Here is a 17,056-nt window from a genome sequence, read left to right on the forward strand (position 1 = left end):
TAGCAAAATTTTTCCACTCACCCATCCTCAACTTATTATCTTTAACACCAAGATCTTAGCATGAGAGCAAAGTTTAACCTTGCTGTTTATTAGCAAATTTTTTCCTGTGTTCTACCCTGAATTCACTAGGACCTAATCTAGTTTACACTCCTATTATATTAGAAAAGTTTGTATTGCTAATCACATCAAAGTAGACCATCATATTCACTCACCTCGTACATCACATCTTAGCGCGAACACAAGACAACAATAGTCATTTGGATTCATATATATTTTTTTTATATCGTGGATGTACGGATCAACTTACGAACGGATCAACTTACGAACACCTTAACTAATCTCACAAGATAACCCGCCTAACCCTACAATATTTGGGTGTCAGGTAGGCTATGGATTGGATTTTGATTTTAAGTTTAGCTATCCCACCCTTCACTCTTGTATAGAAAAAGGATACTTTGTTAGTTCATTGTACAAGTAATTTTAAATTTAAATTCTATATTTTGTAGGTTGGTAATCATTCTCCTCTTAGTTATACAAATTTAATTTTAGTTGTACACATACTTCTACTTGCATTTTTCATGAGATGGACTAAGTTAGCTTAAACTTTTAAGTTGAATTGAAATAAAATTTTATTTTTGAGTCAAGATTTTGGTTGCGTCAATCCAAAATGAGATACATAACCTACGTTTTCTACGACTTACCTATTGACTTTCTTCCTTCATTTTTTTTTCTTTTTTTTTTTGTAATTTTGAGTTTTCTTTTAAACGGTAAAAACCAGAATATAAAAATTCAAATTGGACAATTGATTTTCTTTAAAAAATTTCTAGCACTTTCCCAGGCAAGAAGCTATGAAAAAAAAAAATAGCTGAAAATTTTCACCATGGAATTTCTCACTGTCTTGTTAAATTAACATATTTGCAATGAACTTGTCATTAGAAAGAAAAAATAATGGTTTCCACTAATTACTTGTACAATCAACTTGTCATTAGAATTTGTATGCATTAATCTTATACAATCAACTAAAACAACTAAAGAACTTCCATTAATTTGGTACAACTCACTTCTTTTCTAATGATACAATCTTTTTTACATCTGCTCGTAAACATTGAAAATTAAAGCAGACCTTTTTCCTCGGAATATGTGAAAAATTCCATAACTTATAAAATGGTTGATAGAATTCTCTCCCAAATGGAGCAAAATTTTTAAATATGTAGCATATGAGAAAGGTGGGGATAGCTCACAGCAAATATTTTGACAGTTCTTCACATATGTGTTCTGTGCAGTTAACTCCAGACTTTGGCACACTAGACATGAAGAAGCTGTGAATTTCCATGAAAGCAGTACAACTACGAGCCCCCTTCAATCGACCAATTCGAAAAGATTCAAAGGAACAAGAATAGAATCAGAAGCAAGAGCCATACACAGAGCCACTCGTGTTGTATAATATTTCGCCGAGTAAGGTGTACAAGTATTGCAAACTTCTAAATAAGATCTCAAGGGAGCATAGAGCTAGATTCCAATCTTGTCTTCACTTCATCCAAGCAATCTTCAAGATCCCTATATTCTTTGGTGTCTGAGAAGTTTACACCCTGGTAATGAAGTATTGTAAGTTACCTAGTTGATCTCTATAGGACTAAACAATGAGAAATGGCACTATGTTCAGACATTCAATCTAGTATTTTCTGCAACCATCAATGGAAAAGGTAAGGCGTATTAAACAAAACTATCTTGCCTGTTTTACTGTGTTCTTGAGGTGCATCTCAGCTGCATACAGTTCTCGCTGACTATTTGCAGTCGATGATATATGCATGTAGACCCTGCTTAGTTCCAATGAAGCTTGTGCAAACTTTAGGAACTTCTCCCTATCTTTCCAAAGATCTGAACCCTGAAAAAGTCAAGTATGATTAGTTAATCCCAACAATAATTTCTTGAAATATTTTTTTGGTAACACACCAAATATAAGAACACTTCAACCCAATATCAAAATTTAGAGGGCTAGTATAAGACACAAATGCACCAATGAAGCATGAAAGGAGTTCAAGGGCTCAGTATTTCTAAAGAAAATTTTCTTAGTTGTAGATTAGATCTGGCATCGCATTGGGGAAGTGAATTTCAAACCAGCGATATAATGAGTCCAAGACCTGAGACACACTACAGATTAAAGGAGATGAACTGTCTTGCACATCCTTATATAAGTAGATTCTTCTGTTCCAAAAGAGATATACTCCTAAGAATTCAAAATAACACAGCAATTGTCTTCGTACTTTGTATAGGTATGATGAAGGGATGGAGACTGTGGTAATTCACAAAACATGGTACAAATGTGTGATAATGCACAAAACATGTTACTTCAAGTCATAAGTAAATGCCAAAACAGCCAAGGGGAAAAAAAATGGTCACAGAATATGGGGGGAGAGACATTAAAATGTCTTTGGTCTATAAGCAACCAAAATTTGGAATCAACGCCTACTCTCCATAGTTGAAAAGGGTATATGAGATCAATTACTAAATAGTCGTATATTAGTTCATGAGACAATCAAGAGTTGGTACATCTATCCATTTAAAAAGACAATAGCCATAGAAAATTTCAAGCTTTACACTCTATACCTGATATGATCTAACTTGCTTCAGAAGAGCCTCAGAGCACATGGTGAAGTCTCCTTTAATTTTGTGCCACCTTGCATATATGCCCCATATGTCTGCTCCAGTCCCACCTCGAACAATCTTAACAAGAAAAAGAAAGCACAAACAAATAATGATTACATACCTCAATTGTCGTCCCATTGTAAGAATAGAATTTGAAAACAAAATGAAATTCAAACATAAAACTGATCAGTTATGAATTTTCTTAAAAGAAACGGGTTATAAGCTAATCTTTATTTCACACACTTGAACTATTTTTATTGGATAACCACCCGACCCCACTAAATTTAATTGTCAAGAAAAGTCATAGGATTTATGTCCTCAAAACTCCTATCCTTTGTGCAGTTGTAACCAGGTATCAAAGTGGATACCCAACTTGCATTTATGGAAAGAATTAACCACTCATCATATCCGGTTATAACTGCATCAAGGATTAGGCTGTTATTAACCAAGGTAGTATGGGATGACTTTGTCCCATATTGGTTAGAATGGGATGACCAATGTGGTACTTAAGTGGCTTGGCTCTCCTACTCCAATAATTGGCTTTTCGGGTGTAGTTCTCCAAGGTGCTTAAGTACCTGACACAAGCATTTTAAGAATTATCCTTTGTCTACAGTTCTTTTGAACTAGAACCATTTCTTGTAACTATGTAGTTGGTTAGTTTCTGTTCTTTTGTCTCTTGGCTCATTTTTATAGAATTTAAGTTGTCAAGAAAAGCCATAGGAATTTTATAGGACCTTGCTTAGTGTTTTCCTTTCTGCACGGCGTTTGTTCCTTTTTCATGGTGTAATGAGAGCTAGTCTTCTCATAGAAATATAATTTAAAATATAATAATATAATAATAATCTAAAAAAGAGAAAAAATAAACGTACTAGAAAGTCCCTTTCTCACCCTTCTTTTGGGCTCCAATTCTATGGGGTTTTTTTTTTCCTTACTAGCCCCATAGAACTTAACTCACCAATTAATCCAACAGTTGAAACTTATGGGTGCAGACAAATTTAATTACATATATTATCTAGGACTACATAGGAGAATCTCAAAATCAAACTTTGTAGGATTTCAACAATCAAATCAACAGTAAAAAAAGGAAGCTAGCACTGAAAACAAAATTCAGCCGTCTAAAACACAAGAAGAGTGGAAAGGCCTCTATACAAATGCATGTATATTGTCAATCAGTTTTGGGATGGAATTCTATGTTAGCTAATATGGCATCAGAGCCCACAAGACATTTAGTCGAACAAAAATTCAAATTTGATCTAAGAATGGCAAACCTAAAGATAACATCAAATATGAGGGACTGCATATGCCAATCTGCAACAGTAACAAAATCAAAGACTTCATTACCCTATTCTTTTCCTTACAGCTTAGATCACCCAGTATCAAAGTCCATCTTTTCAGCATAATCTAATACACTTCCCACTTGCAAAATGAGGACGAGAAGGATAATATACTTTTTAAAATAAATAAGCTAAAGAACTCGGCACACTAGAATCTAATACCAAATTTTTTATGTATACCTGATGCAGAACTTTTCCAATTAACTCCACCATATGATCAGTTTCCCTATTTTTTTCAACCACCAAGTCTGCTTCATGATGATGTGATTCAGAATGGCTATTTGAAGCTCTCCTTTCTACCTCCTGCATGATTCTCTCCAGCAATTCGGCATCAACTCTTTTATTATTAGTCATATCTGTTACCTGTTGTACCGCTTCTAATGCCTTGAAATATATAAACCAAAAAAAAAACTATGAATTAATTCATGCAGAATGTGGCTTGTCAAGCTAAATGGCTTAAAAATTCCCCATTCGACAATCTGCGATTTGGGGAGAGATTGATTTCTCTAGTGTGCTAGTGTTTGTGCAATTTTACGGGTGTTGGATGAAAGGTAGGGTGTTTAGGAGGGTGGAGAGGGTGAGTGGAGATTCATGACCCTTTGGGTTTGAACAAATTAGTTCTTGGGTTCATTGGCTTGATGATGAATATTTGATACGTTTTATTTTGAATGTTTCAAGATGTTTGTTGGATAATTTGTTTTCGTAAACCTATTAATGGAAAAAAAATTAAATTATGAAAGATGTTTGAGTTGGTAAAAAGCCACTCAAATAGTATTAAAAAATGCACGAAGTGTAACCCTTTGGGATTAAGTGCAATTTGCTAAACAAGAAAAATAAGATCTTTAGCTGCATAATATCAAAAAAAAAAAAAAAAAATTAATTAATGTTCGGAAGAAAAAATAAAGGCTTTAGAGAAAGTCGGGTTACAAGTAACTTCTATCAGAACAGGGATATTCTTTTTCCTTATAGACCTGAAAAATCTCTAGGTTCTTGCTAAGTTCCTTGCATTAGGACTTACTGTCGTTATCACATTTGATAGCAAGAGAACAATAGGTATCCAGATGGCCCCAAAGGATATCTATTTTCCTTTTTATATAATAAACTCAAAAACCCTAAAGGATATAAAACTTATTGGTGTAAACCAAGAGTCCAAATTTTTAACAAAATGATTTTCTCCCAAAATGAGACAAGTGTTGTATTAATAGGAAAATATGAGTACAAGGTCTTGAGGAATTCTCAAACCTAGCCTTCGAACTAAGTTTCTTAACTAACCCTCTTTCTAATACAAATAACTCTCTTTCTATTACAAATAATACTCTTTCTTACTCCCGGGTACACCACTTATGACAGCCTGAGGTTTTATCTAAAGCTTTTCCTATACTATACATTAAAAATTTCAACCAGAAAAAAAGAGAAGAAGAAGAAGAAGAAGAAGAAAGAAAGAAAGAAAGAAAGAAAGAAAGGAAACAAGGAGATAAACGAGGCAACAAGCATACCTGGACAATATTGCCAGTGTCCAAAGCAACATGGCTGTAGTTCTCCCACAATTGCCAATTATTTCGTCTGTCATGAAATTTACGTATAGTCACTAAGAAATAACGATCTTAAATAATGATGGAAAAATGCTATGCATTTGAAATTTTGGTTGATATTAAATATCCAGGTATGTTTCAGAAAAAACGTTACTAGATAAAAAGCAAATATAGAGAGACTGAACTTGAATTTCAAGGCTTCTTTGAACGCAATGAAGGCCTCTTTATTCTTTTTCTTAATCATATGCCTGCACCATATGTAAAGCGCTTAAGCAACAAAATACCCATAAAATTGTTAATGGGACAAAACAGAGAAAATGGGTGAATTAGTTGAAAAACAAAAAAGACAGATAACATACAAACAAGCAATATTGTTCCAAGCCTCCCCATTTTCAGGATCAAGTTGAACTGCACGAGTAAAACCATCAAGTGCCTTGTCAATATCCCTTGCCTGCATTTTTTCAATAAATTGTTTGAAAAAACTCTAAATGGACTTTCCAAGAAAAATAAAATCTGAGAAAATTTTACAGAATTGCGAAGGAACCTAGCTTATAAGTTACCTTCAATGCAGCAGCACCAAGCGCAAACCAACCATCTGGATACATAGAATTCAAGGCCATTGCAGACTCCCTGTGCAAGGATTGTTTATATATGGTATATAGAAAATTAAATATGAAACATAGAAACCATACAATGACAAATTGAATATAAGTTTGCCAGCAGAGTAGCATAGCTACGATGAGTAAGACCCTCCGAGTTGGAATCATAATATGCATGGGACGTCCAACAGAAAAATAGTTTTTCATGCAGAGAAAACTTTAAAGGAAAATGGCATAATGCGCCTAATGCATACCATCATTCTGTCGACGAAGCATTTTGTTCAAAGAAAGAGGATACAAGAGACTACCAGAAAGAGAACTATCAAGGCCAAATAAATCTCAGAACAAAATCCCGATGTGTTGGAAGATAATTGTGCAAAAATTCAAGATCCTTCTCAAGCTAACAGGTCAGATTCTCAGCCTCCTTCCCATAATTTATTCGAGCACTCTCTTTTTTCATTGCCTATCTCAAAGGTGAAACTTGTGAGAGGGTACTCCATGCCAAACACCGGTTATTCCATCCAAAAAAGGTGCGAGTCTGCAACTGATTCTCTAATTAGTGTGAGCAGCAAAGAAGTGGACCATGGTGAAAAGATAGGTGAAAATGAGAAATTGCTACAGAAAGAGCCCTTTGAAACAGACCTCAATGCTCTGTTTCAGCTTGATAAAGATTTGAAAGGAGAATTGTCAAGTATTGAGAAGAGTTCGGCCTGCCCTCGAACAGTTCAGTTTTTTGGAATCCCAAATCATTTGAAATCAACAGTTGCTGCGTGCAGCTTAATTTTGGACCAAACCTTCCAATTAGTGACAGGGTTTTAGCTCGTTTGGTCAACAATGAGAAATGTATCATGGAATACAAGAGGTTTAAAGGATGCAAACAAAAAATTGGCCTTAAAAAGATTCCTGAAAATACATAACCCAGATGTGGTTCTCATTCAAGAATCAAAGAAAAGAGGAGTTTGACATTAGTTTTATCAAGTCGTTATGGAGTTCCAAAGATATAGACTGGGATTTTGTGGAATCTCAGGGCACTTTGGATGGAATTTTAACTTTGTGGGACATGAGCATACTAATGGTTGTTGAAACATTGAAAGGTGATAATTCATTATCAGTTAAATGCGCCACACTTTGTAAAAGACTTGCTGGATTACAAATGTTTATGGTCCAAATGATTACAAGAAGAGAAATTTTGTTTGGCCCAAGCTCCTTTCCTTGTCAAATTATTGTAATGGGGCATGGTGTGTAGGAGGTAACTTCAACATTACGAAACGGGCACATGAACTATTCCCTTGTGGAAGAAGAACCACTAGATGTATGAGGAAGTTTAATAATGTTATTGATCGAGCTAAACTTTTGGAGGTTCCTCTTAGCAATGGTAGATTTACTTGGTCAAGGGAAGGTTCTTCCTTAGCAAGATCTCTAATCGACCTCTTTTTCATTAGTACGGCCTGGGATGAGGATTCTGAAAATACGATAGTTAACAGACAAGTAACACTTTTCTGAACATTTCCCTCTTCTTCTTGAAGCTGGATCTTTCAAATGGGGGCCCTTACCCGTTTAGACTTTGCAACAGTTGGATGCTCAACAAGGAATGAAACAAAGTCATTGAAACCAACTGGAAGAATAGCCATTCTGTTGATTGGGCCGGTTTTGTTCTCAGCGTTAAAATAAGAAAGGTGAAGGCTGGTGCGAAAGAGTGGTTTCCTGTCTTTCAGGAGAACCTAAAAAGGAAGGAGGATGATCTGATTAGAGAAATTGAAAGATGGGATGCATTGGCTGAATCAGTCAACTTTTTGGACGTTGAACGAGATGTTAGATTCTCTTTGAAGGCTGATTTAATGGCATTGTATGGATTGGAGGAAATCAATTTAATTTAATTCAGAAAAATAAACTAAACTGGATTTGTTTGGGAGATGAGAACATGAGTTTTTTTCATTGATTCCTTGCTGCAAAAAAAAGGAGAAATCTAATTACTGAGTTGGTTAACGACCAAGGGTTTCCAACCAAATAGAGAGATTGAAGCGCTGATTCTGAATTTCTACTGCAACTTATACACTAAAAGCCCAGGGCAGAAACATATTCCTTTGAACTTTGAGTGGCCACGGATCACCAAAAACCAGAATTCAGCACTTACAACTAAATTCTCTGAGGAAGAAATTAAGGCAGTCGTAAAAAGCCTTGGGAAGGGTAAAGCTCCAGAACCTGATGGATTCTCATCAGAATTTTTTTTGAAATTTTGGGATTTAATGAAGGAAAATATTCTAACCTTATTTGAGGAATTTTATAAGAACAAAAGCTAAATTTTGTGTGACGGAAAATTTTATGTCTTATACAGAAGAAAGAGAATGCTGTTGAAGTAAAAGACATTGGACCAATCAGCCTAACAACCTTGACTTACAAGGTAATAGCTAAGGTGCTGGCTGACAGAACAAAGAAAGTCGTGCCCTCAATCAATGCTCCGACTCAAAGCACCTTTATTGAAGGAATGCAAATAATGGATCCTATTCTTATAGTTAATGAAGTGGTAGAGGATTATCAGGCCAAAAAGAAGAAAGGTTGGATCCTCAAGCTAGACCTTGAGAAGATTTTTTATCGTGTTGATTGGGATTTCTTAGAAAAAATCCTCTGGAATAAAAATTTTGAACAAAAGTGGATTGATTGGATAATGGGTTGTGTTAAAAGCCTAGATACTCAATTTCCATAATTGGAAGGCGCAGAGGAAGGATTCTTGCATCAAGAGGAATTAGGCAAGGCAACCATCTTTCACCTTTCCTATTCCTACTGGTCAGTGATGCAGTACAAACTTCTTAACAGCTTTCTTTCTCCTTCCATTTTCCCTTTATGTCATCGGTATGGAGAGGATCCTTTACATCTCTTCTTCTTGTGTTTGTACACAAACAATGTTGGGAGAAGTTGTTTTCTTTTTTGAACCTTTCTTGGGTGTTTGGTATTGACCTTCAAGGAAATATCCAGCAACTTCTAGCTGCGGTGCATTTCAAAAAATATTCCTCGATCACTTTGGGTACATGTGGTAAAGTCACTCATGGCGGAATTATGGTTTAAGAGGAATCAAAGTACATTCCATTCCACGACAAATCCTTTGTTTGGTTGGATTGCTTTGAAGTTGCCTGTAAAAATGCCTCCTCGTGGTGTTCCTTCTCCAAGCCTTTTGAAAGCTACAACATTCAAGAGTTTCCTTTTGCTTTTGTCCTAGGTCTTCTGTATGCTTTTGTTGAAATCCTTTGTAAAGCTAGTGATCTCTAGTCTTTTTGTCCTATTTGTAATGGCTGATTTTATAAGCCTCGGCCAACTTTTGATGTTATGTTTGAAGGATATGATGAAGGTACTAAAAGGGTGTCAGCCTAATTGAGATGTTCAAATGCACCTACTGATACTAGTTATGCTTCTTTGTATAAACTTCATATACTTAGAGCATTAATCTCTTTCACTTTACATTACATGTTTCCTGCACCTACTGATCCTAGTTATGCTTCTTTGTATAAACTTCGTATACTTAGAGCATTAATCTCTTTCACTTTACATTACATGTTTCCTTTTCAAAAAAACATAACGAAAATTAATGGACTACACATACAAAAAAATATAACAACAATAATGGTTCACAGTAAAACCTACCACAGGGTTTTGGAGGTCTCATAGTCCCCTCTGTTGTATGCACTACGAGCAAGGGATCGCTGTAAAATATAAGAAACTAAAGAATCAAAACACAGAACATACTTGAGAAGACATTTATATAATGATGCAACCAAATCACCTTAGCTCGAGCTGATCTATTATTTGAAACTTCCAGGGCTTTCTCATAGCAGGCATCACTATTTGTAACATCACCCAATGAGCACCTACGATTAAATTTTTTTAAATGAAAGTGAGGACTGAGGAAGATAGTTCGAATCCATGCTACCCACCCCTAACTCACCTTCATAGCCCAAAATTATGACAAATATATATGTTATAATAATTAGTCGAGGGTATAGGATTTTTTACACGAAGAACCAATTGACATAACAGGCCAGAAAAACTGTTTCAAGTTCTAACCCAAAAGAAAAAAATATAATAAACAACTAGACAATGAGGACTACAAACTGAATCAACCAAAAGGGCAGGGTTAAGGAAAGACAGGAAAATCACTAACCAGAGTTTGGGATCATTGGGCATTTGAGAAAGTCGACTTTTGATGAGATCTACAGCCGCTGCTTTCTTCTCTAATAAGCTGTTAATTAAATGAATTATCGTGAGATTGTAACTGGGAAACGAGAAGTAAAGTTGAGATGCAAGTGCAGTTGATTATTGAAAACAAAATCACCATACCGGTAACAGAAAATTAAGTTATCCCACAACTCCAACTCCTCAAATATTTTAACTGCCTCTCCAATTAAACCGCAGCTCACTAAAAGTTCACCATATTCTCTGAAATTCAAGTTGAGCACCATAACCAATCAAGATGTAATAAATATGGGATTTGAAATCTAGAAACTTCAAACTTCTATAACAATCATGACAAAGGGTGGTGTAAAAGACTTACTTCCGCAAAGCAGGAAAAGTAGGAACATAAACCCCGCAACAGAAAAACATCCTTTGCACCACTCCTGGATAGCAATCATAATAACCCTCAACCTGAAAAAAATGAAAATTATTGATGAGAGACATCAAACTAAACATAACGAAGATGATAGATATGACTTGTGGTTGTGGTGTACAGCAGAAAGCACAGTGGCACACTATCAGACTCAGAAACTAAGAGGTAAGAATACAAAAAAAAAAAGATAATACGAAACCTACAGTGCCACTTTTTCATCAAGGAGCCAAGCTTTCTTAACATAAAATAGAAACAAAAGTTCAAGACTACAGACCATTTACAGAGTCAAGGTTCTAATGACAGCAGGCGATCAAATGAGAAAAGAACTTGAGTAACAAATAAATCAATAACCAATTAATGGTGAAAAAGTTGTATTGAGAACTGCTCAAATTAGGAAGAAAAATGCACCTCGTACCAATTTTTCCATCATCACTAAAGCACGCTCCTTTGTACGACTACGGCTGGACTCCCATCGAACTCGCAAGATGTTGCAGAAAAACCTCACCTGAAAATGATTGGGAACATACACCAGAATTAAATCAAGTGAAAAGGCCAAGTGCCAAAAATGAACAGATTGGTCGATTGAGAAATTCCAAACATTAGAAAGGTCAAGATTATAGAGTAACAGAAAAAAATGAAATTTGACAAATTGCATGAGTATAGAAATTAAAAAATCACCAAAGTAAAACCAAAATGAACAATCTGAGAGTACACATATAACTAAGACCATCTAAGAAATTACCTGCAGTTATCAGATGAGAGCAACTAGCCCTATATTTTCTAGCAATAATGTACAAAAATAAATCTAGACTGAAAAATCATGGCTCCAAAAGAAAATTCATCTTTTAACAAACAGTTCAGTTAACAATCATACAAAAAAGGTAAGGGAGAGTGTATTGAAGTCCTGCAATTAACTAATTAAGTAGAAAAAAGATGCCAAGATACGCTCTGTAATGTATTGAGATAAAAATACACATCTTTCATAACAGATGTAATTAGGTAATGAAATAAGTTTATTCTCACCATAAACAATGATGACTGCTGAGTGTCAATAGCTTCTATATATGGAGCCATATCCCACCCTGCATACAATAAAAATCGCTCAGAATATCACACAAAAATGAAACATTAAAGATCAATACTGATTAAGCAGATTTGGCATGCAATACAACGAACGGTTTGAAACTGGTGTCAGATTGCAGATATCCAATCAATTACACTAGTACCAAAATTGAGTTCAAACTTCAAATCATTTTGCTTAATATTTAAGATAATGTCGCTCAAATAAAAATGTTTTTGAACGACGGTTTCCATTCAATATTTAAAAAATAAAATAAATAAATAAAAGTATTATATATATATGTTCTAGCTATTTGCCAATAACTTGATATCAAAAGTTTCTTTAGTTTAAGAGGAAAATTTAGAATTCCACTTTAAAAAAAATGGTATGTCCTTCATAAATACATGATAGAAAATAATTAGTCAAAAGTAAATTATCATATTATTTACACTGCTTAATCAATTAGCATGTTACATTATATTCAAATAAGCAGCATGCCAAACATAGACGAATAAAGAATTTTTTAATTAATGTATACAAATATAGCACCCAGTAACTCTAATTTCACAATCATAACTGATTAAAAGTTATACATTAATCAGATACCCCTCAAGCAATACAATAATTTTAGGGAAATTAAACAATCATGTACAGTTCAGGCAAAACTCTATCGCTATAAGCTTCCATCACAATCATGATAAAGAAGAATTCATATATCTTTTCAAAAGTGCAAGCCGATCATTTTTCCAATTCATTTATCATAATTAAGGCCATAGTTCACTTGATCTATGGGGTGCAAAAGCATTTAAACTCACAACCCCCGTCACTGATGGATAGGGATTACTCAGATGTAAATAAAATCAATAATCAACATTATCGTCGATACTGTGAAGTCAAGTGAATTTGTAAAGCTTCATTCATTGCATAAGCTTCACAGATTAGGTTGTTTAAATAATAAAACATGTATATTAACAAGGCAATAAGGCTACTTGTATTTTCAACTCGAATGTTTTTTACATATATAGATGTGTGTGTACATGCATACATATATTTCTTTTATATATATACCTAAATTTAAACAAAAAAGCTAGTTGAAGCATCTATAAATGTTTCATGAGAGCCGAACTCTTGCATTAGTCTTTTATCCATAATTATTGCGACCAAGAAAGATACTCAAAGCACATAATTTTCTACATAACACACTCACGCTGCATCTCATCAGATCGAGAACTCTTCTCAATTAGAAGGCATTTTGCCAAAATGATTGCTTGCTGAATTGGCCTGAGATTAGGAATAGTGGAACCACCATTATGAATCCCATCTGCTTTAGTTCCTGACTCGTTATCATTATTTAACAACTTTGGCGCCATTAGTATGTCAGAGGTCTCAAAAGTTTTGGATTGGGAAGGCAAATTATCCTTGTGCATCGTAGAACCATGCGCCTGGTGCCCAGGCTCCCTCTCTGATGAGTCTGCATTCGCAACAAGCACTAACTGTGCCTTTGGTTCCACCTACAACAAAAGATTATCTTTAAGCTGAAAGTGACCAAAATCTTGAGGAAACTCTAACTGTTTTTTTTTTTAAGTTACTCACCTGATATGAAGTACGAAAACCAAGAACACCTGTAATAGAAAGCTCAAGACCAGATTCCACTTCAGCCGACTCAAAATGTTGCCTGCCAAATACCTATCTCAGCAAAAACTAAATCGAGCAAAAACAAAATGGCAGTTGTGACCAAAACATGAAATTTGGTTAGTGGTCAGATTACCCTTAAAAATTTTGAGTTAATCATGCATGGAACACTGATGTAAGTGTGAACAAATTTCAAGACAAGAATATGTGGGAATTAATGCAGGTAGTTCATCAAGGCTAAATCATGCATTGGTATTTTGAAAAGGATAAGCAAATTTTAAGATGAAAAGAGACCAACGCTCTAAGATACAAAATGAGCTTACAAGAGACTAATGCTAAATCGTGCATTAGTCATAAATGAATAATATTTGGATAGCTTCTTGGGCATTTTAATCAATACCTGCATGAATCAACTCTTCCATAATAATATTCCATTATCCCAGCTTCCAAGTGAATCATCGAGACAATCGTTGAAGCCTCTCCTTCTTGCAAATTGGCACCCCAATAACTCTTTACATTTTCCTGAATGCCAAAATCAACTAAGGCTTCACCCATAAGGACTTGCAAATGATCAAACAAAGAAGACGACCGCTCATCTAAAATTCTTTGTTGACAAAGTAGTACTCTGGCAAGCCACCAAGAAATGCTTTTCATCCCATATTTTGAACTCGTATTTTCTTTGAATAGCATGTCTTTAATCCTTGTGAGCAGCATCTTTGCAAACACAATATACTACAGGACACGAAGAAACACGAACATTGGCTCAAAAGATCAGCAAGCAGATCATGACTGAAATAAACAAACACACACATATTCATGCACATGCATAGCTCATGCACGGATGACATGTGTGTTTATATTGAATTTATGTCAATTCAGAAGTTGTTTGGTCCTACCTGAATATTAGTGAATTTGCCAAATAAATCGGACCCGGTAAACATCAGCTGGTGCCTCGCCCAATTATCCCACTCCACAAAACCTTCAACTTTCAACTCTATGACTGCCATGGGAGATCTAGCCAGCCCCTCTAATGGTCTAGAAAATTGCATACACAAAATAAAAGCATAAATTAGACACAAAAATAATGATAGTTAAATCCCATCATCTCAGATCTCTAAGATGAATAGCCAAAGAGCCACTACTTAAGAAAAAAAACAACTTAAAAGACAGGAAATCGTTAATTTGGCTCACCCAGACACGTTACTTTGAGTAAATGTGAGAAATGATGCAATTGCAATACAAACCACGATCATCAGCCTACACAATCTATCTTCCTCATTTTCAAATTTGCTAATTACGAATTTCTCAGCGCACTCGAGCAACTCAGCATACACCTGCTCGGCACACTCAGTCGAGTCAGTGAATTGACACGGCGACATATTGACGAGTCCAAGCACAAGTTGAGCAGCATTGGAAGCAAGGGCTTTCTGGTAGTCGCCAGCTAAAATAGAATTCACCAAGATGTCTAGAGATTCGTGGAGACGGTTGCGTGAAGTTTGAGTTTGAGAATCAGCCGGACAATCAGAGGGCAGAGAAGAGAATGTGCAGTAGAGGAGACGGAGCTCATGAGTTCGAAGAAAATCCAGTGCCGATTCCGACATGTTTTTCAGGTGGCAAAGAGTGTGATGCGTAAGTTCGTTAGGGCTTAAACGGTGTCGCCACCGGGAGTAAGAGTGGCAAGGTTTTGGGGTTTATGAGACCAAATATGAATTTACCAATCTAAAAGCATCTAAACGTTCCTGAGATAGTGAAATACAATTCCAAAGGTTAGAATTGAGCTCAAAACCTTGGTTGAAATATAAAATAGTGTTCAGTAAACTTATCCAAAACGACCTTAAGCCTCAATCCCACCACCCCAAATCAAGCCTAAAGTACAAAACAGGGAATACCCAAGAAATAACACGTCTAAATTTGGTTCAAAAGGCTCTAAACATAGCTATAACGCTTAACACTCACCAAAATAGGCTTGGGTCTTTGCTGAAAAGTCTTCGAATAGCCCTGAAACCATTCCGAATCTACAATAAAAAGCTTCCAAGCGTTAGAGACTAATATAAAGAACCTTAAACTAGTTTGAAAAAAGATTTAGAGTGATATACCCACTAAATCTCACCCAAAACGACCCGAAACCTCGTTTGTTGTATCCAACCTCACTTAATCCTACATATTTGGAGCCATTAAGACGTGGGTATTTCGATTCCGATGCTGAAATCCAATGGGCAAGTGCTAGAAACTCACCGAATAGAGGGAAAACGCTACTGTTGTCAAAGGCCGTCGCATCATGGGTTTGTTTTCCATTAACGCCGTTCGTGGTTGCAGGCAGCGTCCAACGTGAACGTGAGGAAGAAGAAGCGCCGTAAGTGGTTAACCTATGGGTAAGTATAATCCACTTATCTATAGCCTTGCCCACAGTGAACGTGATGAGAGAATGGAACAAAGGGTAACTTTACTCACAGTGGTCGCCGGTATGCGGCTGTTGAAGACGAGCGACGATTGTTGACAGGAGTGGACGGCGCAATTGGTTGCGAGTTGGGCTGGAGCGTCAAACAAAGAAAACGAGGAAGAGACCGTAATAGGAAGAAAATCCTAAGAGTCTGAGTTGGGATGGAGCGAAGCGGCTTTCTAGAGGCATTTCGTATACTCAGTAGAGGCTTTCTAGAGGCATTTCGTATACTCGGTAAAGGGATCGGGTAGATATGACATAGAAGAGACTGGTATATTCCGTAATAGGTTCAGTTATGTTTCATAGTCATAAGTGCCGTTGAAGTTTCATGATATGCTTTAGAGAAAGAGGGGCAGGGTTGCAATGAGGTTAAAAACTTAAAACTAGGTTTTTAGTTAGAAAAAATAGCACATTTTTAGGTTTACATTTTAAAAGTAGAACACTTTAAAAAAAGCTTTTGGTCGACCTCGACATTGAGATTATTCTCAAATTTTATAAAATCCTTTCAACATAATTCTAAGTCAATCTCAACCGAGATCAGCATCAAGATTGTAAGTTTTATTTTGAAATTTCAAAATAAAGGGTATTCTCAAATGCCCAAAATACTCTTGGAAACTTGAACATTACAAATTCATAAACTCTAAACCTTGTGCTCATCCTGACCAAGATTGGATTTTAGGTTATGTTATAGTGTGAAGGTGATTTACTTTGAACGATTTCATAGTTTAAGGCTAGATTTTAGGTTATGTTATAGTGTTTTCTGTGAAATTTGAGGCAAATGGAAAAATATGTAGTTGGTTTTCTGTTGTAGTTGGATGTAGAACTAGATTTTAAGTTAATGTAGGTAGTTTCTTTTGATGAATCTCCACAATTTCATCAATCTAGGCTTATGTAGATAAAGAATCTCAGTCGAGATCGATGAAATTACCCCAAGATTTGTTGAATAAGTCCTGAGATTTGTTATGCTTCACATGCATTTTGTGGGGTAATCTCGTGCATGATTTCATCTGAGATAGGTCCGAGATACATCACATAATACATATAAAACCCTTATAGTTCAATATCTTCATTCTCTATTTTTCTTTCTTTGTATGACTCTATCCTCCCAAGATCAAAGTTCCTTGTTGTATTTTGTAGAGCTTGAACGAGAGAGAAGGAAGGAAGGTAGAGAGCGAAGAGCATCTTAAGAGGAAATCCGTGCAAAAGGCACATATGA

The 17,056-nt window shown here is 35.6% G+C and overlaps 1 protein-coding gene across 5 annotated transcripts; it reads right to left on the bottom strand.

Annotated features, from left to right (window-relative positions):
* Positions 1-932: 932 nt before the first annotated feature.
* LOC101204900 (tetratricopeptide repeat protein 27 homolog) lies at positions 933-16,122 on the bottom strand. Of its 5 annotated transcripts, XM_031880889.1 has the most exons (25): positions 15,852-16,122; positions 15,636-15,766; positions 15,501-15,557; positions 15,357-15,415; positions 14,592-15,139; positions 14,297-14,435; positions 13,801-14,132; positions 13,362-13,443; positions 12,976-13,279; positions 11,732-11,790; positions 11,124-11,213; positions 10,655-10,746; positions 10,441-10,539; positions 10,265-10,342; positions 9,887-9,971; positions 9,748-9,806; positions 6,073-6,142; positions 5,872-5,963; positions 5,698-5,760; positions 5,477-5,543; positions 4,161-4,364; positions 3,988-4,047; positions 2,608-2,724; positions 1,733-1,885; positions 933-1,589 (listed from the first exon to the last, which is right to left on the bottom strand). In XM_031880889.1, the coding sequence occupies exons 5-25, from the start codon at positions 14,999-15,001 to the stop codon at positions 1,494-1,496; spliced, it is 2,751 nt and encodes a 916-aa protein (XP_031736749.1). In that variant the 5' UTR covers positions 15,002-15,139; positions 15,357-15,415; positions 15,501-15,557; positions 15,636-15,766; positions 15,852-16,122; the 3' UTR covers positions 933-1,493. The 5 variants fall into 5 exon arrangements, with proteins under 5 accessions (XP_031736749.1, XP_031736747.1, XP_031736748.1 ...); XM_031880887.1 differs by having other exon boundaries at positions 15,511-15,557; positions 15,636-16,122; XM_031880888.1 differs by having other exon boundaries at positions 15,497-15,557; positions 15,636-16,122.
* Positions 16,123-17,056: the final 934 nt, after the last annotated feature.

This window comes from Cucumis sativus, chromosome 2 (genome assembly GCF_000004075.3).
Source record: "Cucumis sativus cultivar 9930 chromosome 2, Cucumber_9930_V3, whole genome shotgun sequence".
Classification (NCBI taxonomy): domain Eukaryota; kingdom Viridiplantae; phylum Streptophyta; class Magnoliopsida; order Cucurbitales; family Cucurbitaceae; genus Cucumis; species Cucumis sativus.

Coding starts and splice junctions, on each gene's coding strand:
- LOC101204900 (XM_031880889.1), bottom strand. CDS start 15,001: ATGTCGGAATCGGCACTGGATTTTCTTCGAACTCATGAGCTCCGTCTC. Junction 9,972..10,264: donor CCCAATGATCCCAAACTCTG/GTTAGTGATTTT, acceptor ATTTAATCGTAG/GTGCTCATTGGGTGATGTTA. Junction 4,365..5,476: donor ACACTGGCAATATTGTCCAG/GTATGCTTGTTG, acceptor ATATATTTCAAG/GCATTAGAAGCGGTACAACA.